This window comes from Amblyomma americanum, chromosome 10 (genome assembly GCF_052857255.1).
Source record: "Amblyomma americanum isolate KBUSLIRL-KWMA chromosome 10, ASM5285725v1, whole genome shotgun sequence".
NCBI classification, from domain to species: domain Eukaryota; kingdom Metazoa; phylum Arthropoda; class Arachnida; order Ixodida; family Ixodidae; genus Amblyomma; species Amblyomma americanum.
The window spans coordinates 123832525-123844614 of record NC_135506.1 but is presented as its reverse complement, the minus strand read 5'-3'; the positions used below and the strand labels follow the sequence as shown (position 1 = coordinate 123844614).

The 12090-nt window shown below is 50.6% G+C and overlaps 1 protein-coding gene across 6 annotated transcripts in view; it reads left to right on the top strand.

Annotated features, from left to right (window-relative positions):
* The window catches only part of LOC144107268 (TBC1 domain family member 25), a 131833-nt gene that overhangs the window by 108915 nt on the left and 10828 nt on the right, over positions 1-12090 (top strand). For 2 of the 6 annotated variants that reach the window (XM_077640272.1, XM_077640269.1), the window contains exons 3-6: positions 460-608; positions 1718-1833; positions 5275-5532; positions 10159-10461. In XM_077640272.1, coding sequence (XP_077496398.1) covers positions 460-608; positions 1718-1833; positions 5275-5532; positions 10159-10461 — 826 coding nt within the window. The remainder of the gene's footprint in view (positions 1-459; positions 609-1717; positions 1834-5274; positions 5533-10158; positions 10462-12090) is intronic. The other 4 variants (XM_077640274.1, XM_077640271.1, XM_077640273.1 and 1 more) reach the window with 2 other exon arrangements.

Genomic DNA, 12090 nt, shown 5'->3' with positions numbered 1-12090 from the left:
ATGGAAGCGACGGTTTTGGACACAGTGTTTTTAATGGTCTGCTGCCACGTACTTGCGGTGACTGCATGATCGGTTTCCAGCGAGACACTGGTTGTTGGTGCGGTAAGAGCGCGATTGCGGGTGCGCCTGACGAAACCGTAAAAAGGACGCGGATAGAGGAAAGGGGGACAACACTAAGTGGGCTCCCCTTTTTCTCCTCGTCCGTGTTTCTTCGCGCTGTCACCGGTGAAGACTGAGAACTGCTGAACGCTAAAATTGTGGGCGGTTAGACTACGCGGAAAATACGCCAAGAGCGAATGCCAGCAATTCTACGTTCCCAATTACAGCAGTGCATCACTGCTGACGGCGGTAAGTTCCTCGCATTTCTGCAGCCTCGAGCTTCGAGAGCCGGGATATATACAGGCTGCCTTAATGCACGAAAGCTGCTCTGGTGCAGCAGCGCCTCTTCTCTGTGCGCAGGGAGTTCACGGTCAGCTACCTGGCTCGCGACGACGAAGGCGGCGATGCCTACATCGGCCTGCTGTCCGACTGGGACCTGGACGCGGCCTTCCTCAGTTCGTCGGAGCCCTGCCTCAAGCTGCGCGTCGAGCCCAAGCCGTACGACAAGAGTGCGTGCATCTCGGCCATTCCAAGCGCGCCTCCTCTGCGGCTGCTTCGGAAGGGGGCACGCATGCAGCGGCAGAACTTGAAACCAGTAGCGCGTGAGGGCGCATGCAGAGCGAACGAACCAAGCGTGCGCAATAGAGCTGACCTTGAGAAATGAAGAAAAAAAAACATTTTAAGCTGTTTTATGATGAGCGCTTCGCATTCCACCCTGGTCTGCTGTTATAAAAATGCATTTGGCGAATTGTCATTTGTTTGTGTGCTTTCGCAGCAGGCAAACTCCTAAACAAACTTTGGCCTTTTAAAAATGTTTCAGATTGTTAGCACACCAGAGAGATAGAGAGAATGCTTTATTGGTTTGAAAATGTTGGACGAGTCAGATGGGCGGACTCCTTACACTTAACGCGCCGCCGTGGTAGCTGAGTGGTTAGGGCGCTCCATAACTGAGGTGGGGACCTGGGTTCGATCCCGGTGGCAGCCGCCGTGTTTCGATGGAGGCGAAACGCAAGGCGCGTGTCTACTGTGCGATGTTAGTGCACGTTAAAGAACGCCATGTGGTCAGAATTATCCGGAGCCCTCCACTGCGGCGTCCGCTGAGTCGCTTTAGGGCGTTAAGTTAAGCCCCATAAAACTAAACCAAACCATACACTTAGCTCTGTGTTTGCCTCATGATGTTATTAGTCGCTTATGTGTCGTCAAACCTAACACAGCACGCACACACGCATCTTGTCAGGAACTAACAGCTTCAAGGAAGCCGCCGCATTCGGCAGATTTCCCTGCTCCTTGTGTCGCAAGTGTTACTCTATATAGTGCCGCCTTGAGCTACTTTGAGTATTTAACTATCGAGCCGAGGCAGTAGCCGGCAACACAAGGTTCTTGTCGATCCAGACCGGCGGAGGCAGGCACTTGACAGCTGAAACGAGACCACTCCCATGACATTTGAATGGTAAAGTGCATGCTTTAGTAATACAACTTGAGCCCCTCGATGCTGTTCCCGCTGTGGAAGAAATCGACAGCGTGCTCAATGCATTTATCCTCCTGGCTGCAGCGAATGAGGCCAGCGATTTGCCATCAACCGCGTAGCATCTCTGAAACCGGTCTGCGTCCGTTACAGCAGCCCGTGTCGCGTACGATGCAGGCCTGGCAGAATGGGACGTGGTCACTCCGGGGGACATGGCCAAGGCGGAAGCCACGCCCAAGTCGTCCCTCACGGGGAGCTTCTTCAGCCAGGTGCGTCCCTGCTGCATTTGTCAGTTGTGCATGCTCTAACCGCGGTCGCGCCTTTTGACGGAGCGGCCGTGCGGGAGTGCGCTTGCATCTGGAGGGAGTTGAGGTAGTACGAATCGCCCGCCTTTCCTTCCCGTCTGTTCTAACGCGAAGATTATTGCCCCGAGGCATGAAGAGGGTACATGTAATCACGGAGGGGAAAAAAAAAAAAACTAGGAGGGAGCATGACGTCACGCGCTCAGCCTGTGCTAGCCATCCTCCTCTGACGCCGCTGCCGAGGGCCCTTTTGCGCACTGAGTCTTGGGAAATAGGCCTTCCACAGTTACCAGACTGCCAACCAGCTTGTATCGCGGTGCTTTTTAGTCTGACGCAACACAGCGAGAGAGCGAAACCGAAATCCGGCTAAGAGCTACCGCTGCCTTGTCACGTGAGGGCCTATTTCCCATGACGCTTTCCATTATATTTTTTTATGACTAGGCTTCAAGATTATGACGTCACGCTCCCTCCTAGTTTTTTTCTTTCTCCATGCATGTAATGATGTTCTCCGCAGTTTCTTTATTCAAGGGACAGTCTACTGACCTTTACCGACTAAATGTTTTTGCAACAATCGAAAGCTCCTTTCCCAAATAAACAAATACCCGGCTATGGCCCTGAGAAACAGCGCATCAATTTGAAACCTCGCCTGAATGTGGTAGTCTCGCTTTCTCACTGTAGATTGCGTCTGCAAACTCTTCATTACTGAGAGGTATTTGGAAAGGAATGATGGTGCCGGGGCTTAGTTTCGGGAATGCGGTTCTGTGCTTAAGGGCAGAAGTTCAGTCGAGATTAGAAGTAAATCAAAGAGCTATTGGAAGATTAGCATTAGGTGCCCGCGGGAAAACCACAATCGAGGCAGTACAGGGCGATACGGGCTGCCACCGTTCGAGGCACGGGATGCTCCGAGTAAAATATTATTATGAAGAACGACTGCGGAAATTGGACGATTACAGGTGGGCAGCTAATGTATTTAAATACTTATACAGAAAGAGCGTTGACTCACAATGGCGGAAAAAAATCTTGGAAACTGAAACAATTCCTTCATGCAAACCCACTAAAAAAAAAAGCGAAAGCGAACTTTTCCAGAACACTGTGCATCTTTAAGTTTGCGGGGATACGATCACGACAGTGTTAATTGAGATATGGAAGAGGCGTTTGGCTTGCGGTGGGCGTAGTTAGGCTGATGATGATGAGCCAGTTTCTAACAGCCAGATAAAAAAAATCTTATTGGAGGATATTCATGTAGCGGCGTCCTTTAACATTTCAGGCATATGCCACAACTTTATCGAGAGCCCCCTTTAAATGCTCTTTCACGCGATTGAGACCCATCGCTAGCGCAGTGGTTAATTACGTTGAGCTTTGGAGCGACATCAGTGAAGGCTAGTGACGTCACAGCACATTAACGCAGTGTAAAGGCGACGCGACGTCGGTGGACTGATGGGCAGACACACTCGCTGGGCGGCCGAGCGAAAGCTTCACGTCGATATGGGATTTGATAAACTGCTTTAACATTTCTGCAGAACACTGATCTTGTTTCTAAATGGTGACAGCAGGAACGGACTATGGCCTACTGCGATTGAATGTGTGCGTAGATGGTGTCTTCTGGAGTGGACTATGTTCTACTGTGAATGAATGGGGGCATAGGTGGCGACTGCGGCAGTTGAATATGTACTATTATAAGTGACTGTGCGCATAGCGGGGTAGATGCGACAGGCTTTAGGACATTATTAACATAGTAGGGACGCTACGGTGGAGCACATTCCGGCAGAATAAGCTAGGCTAATCCCACCTGTAGCATTCAACACCTCAACTCAACTGATAAACTGCTCGTGCACCTACCCGTATTACAATTAAGCGCAACTGGCGAAATAATACATTTCAAATGTTCACCCATCTGCGACACTCATCAGCGGTAAGCACTGTTCAGACTTCTTTAACTTTAGTCGACGCCCTTCTGCGACGAGTTGAATCCGCGGGGTTCGTGTGTGCGATGCGGACGATTACGCAGAATGAATTCACAAGTTTCAGCCAATGCAGATGGTCATCGATCGAGTGCAGCTTTTTACAACTGTGGCGTGAAATGGACGATTACATCTCAGAACGAACATACAACGAGGGAAGTGCCCGGTCTGCCAAGCACTGCTGCAGGCGACCAGCAGCAGTCGGCGGCGTCTCTTGTACTGGACAACAAATTAGGCCGTTTTAATTATCGCAAATAGTCACCGAACGTGTTTTTGGGTAATTAAAGCAATTTAAGATGAAGCAGTGCCCACATCGGAGAAAGCAGCTACAATGAGCGACAACAACCCGCGGCTGTCAGGGCTTGATTCCCACGGTGGCGCTCGCCTTCATCGGCGCTTCTCGCAGAGTTATCGCACTGCGTAAGCAAGTGAACATACAACCAGCGCAAAATAGAATGCATTATTTAACATAAGGATAGAACGCAGCTTGTATTTCAGTTGCTGCCTGTGCACGCGCAGCTATGTGTACGTGAACAAAAGTAGCGCTGAGGAGGTGCGGTCGTCGTCAACGCCGCATTGCGGGGGGAATTTCTCGCTCGCGCGGCAAATGCTGAATCGTGTAGTACCATCACCAAGCGCTCATTTGGCGAATACACGGCCTTTTTACTAAACGGGCAGCAGATGTATCGAAATCAACGGCCACAGGACCCGGAGGAGCGCATGCCTTGCGGCGCGGCTGTTGTTAGGTGCGGAGGCATCGTGTCCTCCTAATGCCGAGTGACGCGCTGTCGGCCGCCGACACGCACGTCCGCCGAGCATCGGCGTAGTGCGGCAAAGCTAAGAACAACGCACAAACTGCGTTGGTAGACGATCTGCGGACTGTGATGAACTCCCTCGTTCGCTTGGCTTTCCTCAGAATATCTCCGTATAGCGGCCAAGTACGCGGGCATTTTGAAAAGCGCTGGTGTGTACAGCATGCGTACGAGAGCAGATGACGCTGCAATATGTGAGTCACAACTTTTGGAACCCACGTGGCCAGGATTGCTGCTGTACCACCATGGTTCTGACGTCATAGCGCTCTCCGGTGCTCAGAAACCGAACAAGCGGTTAACCGCTCGGAGTAAATAATTCAGTGGTAGATTTTTTACAGCGCATATGTCAGCCACGGAGCGTGTATGATGCGTTCTGGAGCAATACGCGACGCTTGAAACACAGAAGGAGCAAAGCGAAAACGTGATGTCTCAAACCAAGGACCACTGAGAAGGAAAACGAAAACCGGGGCGCGTGGCGGCGGCGAGTAGGAGCCATGCTGAGCCTGTTCAAGAGCCGCAGCGGGAGGGGGGCCAGCGGCGGCTCCTTCCTGCGGCTGCCGCTGGCCCCCGAGCGGCGCGTGAGGCCTGCGGCGCAGCCCCGCTACAAGGTGGCCGCGTGGCTGTTCTTCCTTCAGATGGAGAAGACGCTGACCCGCTTCCAGAAGGTGCTCAACCTGGCCAGCCTGCAGGACTCGGCGGCCGAGCAGAGCATCATCAGCCTTCCCTGGACGTCCTCCGCGCCGCCTTCCAGCCAGCAGCAGCAGGAGGCTGCGCGCAGCCCGCTCGGGGACCGCGAGTTCCGGGCCTGCCTGGACGGTGAGGGCCGCCTGCTCAAGCCCCGAGAGCTGCGGCTCGCCGTCTACCAGGGAGGGGTCGAGCCCTCGCTCAGGAAGGTGCGTGCGCTCTTCTTGCCTGTCGCCGCCTGAAGCGTCTGCTGTTCAGCACGTCACGCCGTCATCGCACCAGAAAGGAAATTTGTAATGCTTGGGCATCAACTCTCAGTGCTGCTTTGGAATTGCTTAATTTTATGCTCGGGTCGCCCGGATTGCGTTCTCCTGTTTGGTCTTGCGAAAATCCCCCTGCTGATCTCGTGAGGGCACAGTAGACTCCCTTTAAGCCTGACTTGAAGGGACCTGAAATATATGTTCCTATGGCTTATCACACGTTTCCCTAAAAAAGACATCTGAGCATGTTAGGTGCCCAGATGTGTGCTACATGAAAACAAGTAAAATAGCCTTTCAGAAAGAGTTCAATTGCAAGTACATTATTTGATGCGCTGTGCATGAAGTGAGCTAAGAGAGAGCATTAAACAAGCTCTCGTTATGCTAATTGAAAATGCCATTGGTGTGGTTTTCTTTTTTAACCGTCTCATTTTTTTTTCTCGCTGTATCCCACTGCGGCTGCTATTTGTGTGCGTGACTTGCTTTCCATCGTGCTCAGAACACTTCGAGGATTCCCAGCGGATGTCACTCTTTCTCTTAACTCGGCCCTTCTACAGCGTAGCTGTTACCAAGTCCACGAGCAGGCGCCGATATATCTGCCGATCTCTTCGCCGCGACAGCGCGTGTTGCGACGCCGCGTCAGTTGAAAATGCGGCGCCCCAGAATTTTTAATCGCCAAGTTAACGAACGGGCTGGACTCATTTTGCGCGTACGCGTCTTTTAGTCTTTGGGAGGCAGCGCGTGGCGTGTGACGCGCGCGCGATGCCGAGATCTGACGGTGACGATGTCGGATCTCTGCGCCAGCGCTAGCGCGAATGTTCCCTGCCTTTTTTTGCACCGCCAAGCAAGCTTCCCCCACAAGAACACGCGCTTTCGCAAGATGGCTTCTCCGCAGTTCGTGCGGTGGTGCGGGGAAGCCGTCTTGTGGGGGTGCGCTGTTTTTGCTTAGATGCATTATATATACCCCTTCAGGCGCTGGGTCCACATATGTGGACGCGACTTAAACCTTCGCATATTTTCGTTCGCAAGGCGAATTTTCACCTTTGAATACGGCGATTTTACCATTTTGACCCTCCCTGTCAAGTCTGTGGCACCATGTCTTGCAGCTGCAGTAAAATTCATTTGTAAAAAAAAAAATGGCATTGGCTTAGCTCGGCTATGCCAGGATATACGTAGCGATAGGTACGTTTCCTTGGCTGGGCTTGTTGTGGTCACTGCATGTTTAGCAATGACGGACATTGGGTATACACATCTTTTATTCATTTTGCTTGACAGGGATGAAGACTCCCTGTTGATCTGTGAAGTAGCATGCAGCGGTCTCAATTCTGTCGATGCAGTATTTCGACTTGGTATACTCTCTTTAGTATACAAGCTCTATAGTAGTTCCCCATTGTGTAGTCTGGACGTGAGGCTCCGAAGCTAAATTAAAGTCGCACTTTTCTTTCATACACTGACTGAGAGAGTCCTGCTTCCTGTTGAAATCTTCCAAAGTCACTCACAACTGTGAAACCATACCATAGGCTGGTATACACGTGGCAACCACATCAATTGTCTGCTTGACAGATGTTCCCGGTGCCACGTAGACTCCTTGGATGATAATACCGCTCTCCAGAAGCCGAACACAGCAGGCTTCACCATTATTCACCGCGATTGAAGGGAGATGTCTGACAGCGGTGATATACCTTGTTTCACGTACACACAGATTCCAGCGTTCTTATTTCGTTCAAGCCAACTGCCAGGCGACAACCTCAGGATCGGAAGAGTTTATCTTCTCTTGTCTATACCGTCACTTAGCAGCGGCTGGACTCACCTTCTCTGCATGCCTGTCAAACGTTGTGATACAAACGCCCACTACATCTCTGCCTTTTATACGCAATCCTGCGCATACGACGCGGGGTTCGGGTGATAGAGCGGCGTGCGGTGAGGCAGTGACGAAGAGCGCGGCGCAGCAGTGGAGTCTGTCTGGTTACCATGGTATCGGCGCATGCGCACAACTGCTCATCCGCGTGACGTCACGCTCGGCTTGACATGGAGTGGGCACGCGGCCGCGGCGAAGCGCACGCCACACTTTGCTCTTCATCGGTTGCCATGGTAACGGCGCATGCGCACACTGGCCTGTCCCAGCCACCACGAAAGGCTCGACTGGTAGCCCAGTGTAGCTCTCGCTACAAAAGAAAATATGAGCATCACGTCCTTTGGCGGGACGAGTAAATAACTTTCTTTTTTGCATTCCTTTGTTACAAATGATCATGAATGATGCAATTTAGAGCTCGGAATATGTCGATAGGTTAATGTAGAAATGACACACTAATTTTCATCGTTACGGATGAAGAAAAATTTCTGGGGTGGGCATTCAGAGTGGCGTGTCCACATACGTGGACATGGCACCATAATGGCGAAAGTATAAAAATAGGAGGATGCTTAAGCTTCGCCTTTAAGAGTGGAACGCGACAGCGTGTTGCAGCACTGCGAGGGAGTCCACGGAACGCCATCGCCAGTTCGGTGCGCCGCCTTGCCCGTTAGACAAATCGCTCTGCTACATACGGTGAAACGGACGAGTGGAGCGGTAAACCACGTAGAAGCGCTGCCAGGCGCCTTGATGAAACGCGCGGGACTCAAGAGTCGTAGTTCGTCGGCATATTGTTCTCGACAAACCCGATGCCATGATCGCCAGCATAGCTTCTGCGCGCGGAACGAACGGGCAGCAAGCTGCAAGATTCCTTGGGTGTGCGCTGTGTTGTTCGCTGCTCACCATGTGATTCCTGGCCCCAAGGCCCCACTGCGCCTGAACAAGTCACTTCCTTTCCTTAAAATCAATTTTCATTTCATTTTCTTTAACTTACTGTGCGGTTCTGGTGTCCACAGAGATATGTGAGACAGGCCTCACTTCCTTTCCTTAAAACCAATTTCCATTTCATTTTCCTTCCCTTGGGGTGCGGTTGGTCGGGTTGTCCACTGAAATATGTGACAGGCGTCCCTTCCTTTCCTTGCTCTGATGTTGGGCTATCTGTTGTGGGAGTGGGGTACTTGCGAGGAGGAGGAGGAGGGATTTTTCACTCACGACTGGCCAACGCTGATGACACCATCATCACACTGGCTTTTCTGCGACAGGAGCTCCTTAGTGCTCTCGGGGCATTGAAAACTATGCTTGTACAAAGAGAACATTGGACGACTCCAGCGCTGAAGCGTTTTTCATGAAAATAGCCGATGTAGAAGCACCTCCAAAGAAGTGCGGCCGACCGAGCAATGAAGACCCGCACATGGTCGCAAAGAACCACCACTTAGCTGAGCCGCTGCCAACGAGCACAGTGCGCTATGACCAATGAATAATGTAAGGGAGGTCTAGGAGGGTTTTAGGCCGCCTACCAATATTCAAAAAATGATCCGAGACCCCCTGTGCTAGATTGTAGAACGCATGAATCTGGAGGAAGCAACCATTTTCAGTGGTGGTCAAAACATTTTTTCTCTCGTTTTGAAAATTTTGCTGCGGTTTTTATCAAGAATCATTACATTTTCTATGAAACCTGAGACGGAGAAAAATGCAAAGTGGCAGCACGACACAAGGGGTGGGGGATGAAAAAGGGGAGCCCGCGCCCTCACTCCATGGTCAGTTCAGAGCTGGCCGCTCAGCTTCAAGGCTACAAAACGACAATCAGCACATTGGTAAAGCGAGGGGACAGTTCGTTTCAGGTCTCTGATGTACATTGAGCAAACAACGATCTTTAAAAACCACTTCTCTTCTTTGTAAATACCATGTGTAAAACAGGCCGCAAGATGCTATTTCTCACTGCCTTTCCACCTGTGCTCAGATCACTCGAGACCCCTTCGATGCAGCCGGACTTGAAGCATTACTAATGATGAAAGCAACCATTGGCCCCAACTTCTGAACACGTTAATTACACAACGGTGCCGACGTGAAGGCTGCACATCTAAAAGCCACGTTCTGTGCTCGAAACACCGAATTTTCCTCTTCCTCTCGTGACAGAATGACTGCTGTTATCTGTTTTATAAGTCATGAACTACAGAATAATTTCGAGAAGCATATATTCTGACAGCTAAACGTTTATTCATGTCTAACAATCAGAAAAGGCAAGCAAATGCTGCAGTGTTTACATTCATGTATCAGGTTTAAGGCACTATGCCCACAAATGTGGACGCGAATAAAATATGCTTAAATGTGAATATTTTTGTGTAATTTATTGCACATCACTTCTGCTTGGTCTACTGATTGTCATTTATGCAAAAGATTATTTCTCCTTTCAGCAGATTTCATTGGCACCTGAAGGGGATATATTTTACGCCCTGTGAGTGCCGTTACACGGTCGCTGCTAAAGTTCGTCTAGGTGGATATTTTTTTTTTAATACTGAGTCCTATGGAAAACCAACCAAATGGTCTCACATTGTTAATCTTATCCAAGAATTCGTCTTAACGGGAGTCTACTGTATTTACACTCCGAGTGCATCTGTTTCACTCTGCCACCAGAGTGCATAGTCACACTGTGAGCAGGTCATGTGCATGTGTCTTGAGATCCCAGCTCTGTCCCCGCTTCCCTTTGGGGATGGCACTCTTGTGTGCAGGTGGTGTGGAAGCACATCCTCAACGTCTACCCGGAGGGGTTGACGGGCCGCCAGCGGCTGGCATACATGCGCCGGAAGAGCGACCAGTATCTGCAGCTGCGCAGTTCCTGGAAGAACCTCATGGAAAAGCCAGGCTACAGCAGTGACATCCAGCTGGTCACCAACATGGTGCGCAAGGACGTACTGCGCACTGACCGCACACACCCCTTCTACGCTGGCGGTGATGACAATGCCAATGTAGTCGCGCTCTTCAACCTGCTCACCACCTTTGCGCTCAACCACCCGGGGCTTTCTTACTGCCAGGTACAACTGCTTATCACTTGAGATGCTTCGATTCACAGTCCGAGATGTGCTTGTACTGTAGTCAAGAGAAGTAAGCTGGCAACACTGCGGCCATTGAACTCCTTAACGCAGGGGTTCTCGGACTGGGTTTTGCGGGCTGCTTTTGTGGGTTCACAGCACCCACACTGGCCTAGCCATCCCCCATTCCGCTACACTTCTTGCGGGCGAGTGCAGACCAGACACAGTGCCTGGTTTGTTAAAACTCATTTCAGAGGGCATTAGCTGCATTTAGCTCGTTCTTCAGGTGCCTTCCACATCACAGACCTTAATTGCCAGCACGCCAGTGACGGCACGACGTGTTTTGTTTTTAAGGGAGCGCCGGCGGTCGTGGCTCCTTCGACAAACTTGGCACCGTTTCATGGCGCTGCTGCATCAGCGTATGTTTAGAAAGCTGGCACGACAGTGTGGAAGTAGCACGGCGCACAAGTCGACGCTTGTTGGAGCATGTGCGCTCGTGCGCGTGACAGCTGAATGCGTGTGCCGCATTGCCTAGTTGGCTGAGCCAAGCCAAGACAAGCAAGCGTGCGCATCTCATAGGGTTTTTTTTTTCGGACGATCACAGGGCATCGGCGGCGCCGGGGATAAGTTTTGCCGCCAGTGATCCCATTTGCGCCGAAAGTCAGTATCTGCTGAAATAAAAAAACAAACGCCGACGCCGTGCTGCTCCTGGAGTGAGGAATAGCCAGCCGAGCTGCCGCGAGGTTCTGAGTGCAACCAGCTGGTGGAGCACGGGAATGTGGCGAAATGTTTGTCTTATGACTTTTAGTTTTCCGAGTTGTTGTCATCAAGACCTGAGCATGGTGAGAGATTGGCATTGAATCAGAAACTGATTGCTGAAAAGCAAGACAGATAGACAAGTGCATATAAAAGTGACTAAAACGATAACAATGCTAAGGGTTCATTCATAAGCAACGCCTACCGATTGTGATGCTTATGATGGCTAATTGGAGATTGATACATATTGAAGGCTGTTGGATTTCCTTGAGTCAGCCAAAGAAGTTTGAGAAACCCTGCTTTAACGCATTGCCTGTTGGGTTGGAGTTCTATGGAATATGCTATCAGCAACAAATGAAATCTGAACTAGACAATTTAAACATGAATAGCAAAATGATAAGGCCTTACTTAGCCTGAAGAAGCTCAAAACTATCACAGGTTAATTTCACTTTGAAGGCATCAAGACTGGCCTTTAGAAGCAAACAAGAACCATAAAGCCCCTTCATATTGAAAGTCGCAATTTTCTCTGAACTTTGCCGCCGCGCCGCGAACCCTCTCACATCCACCTCGCCCGTCTCTCTACTCGGCGCTTTTCTGAACGCTGATTGGCCCCTCCGGCCGTTGCCCTAGAAACGTGTTCAAAAGAATCATTTTTCTTGTGTTTTCACTTTTCTTAGGCACCATGTGCAGGCCGCCTGGCTCTGCAGCAGGTTGCACTCCATTGAGTTACGTGCTGACAATTCGAACTCTGCTTTTAGTGCCGCGTTATGCCCGGCTGCAGCATGTTGCAGTGCACAAGCTGGCGTGAAAATGGCTTTGTGCTGTTCGCGATTCCTTGAGAAAAAAATGACATCAGCAGCATAAAAAAGTGAATCT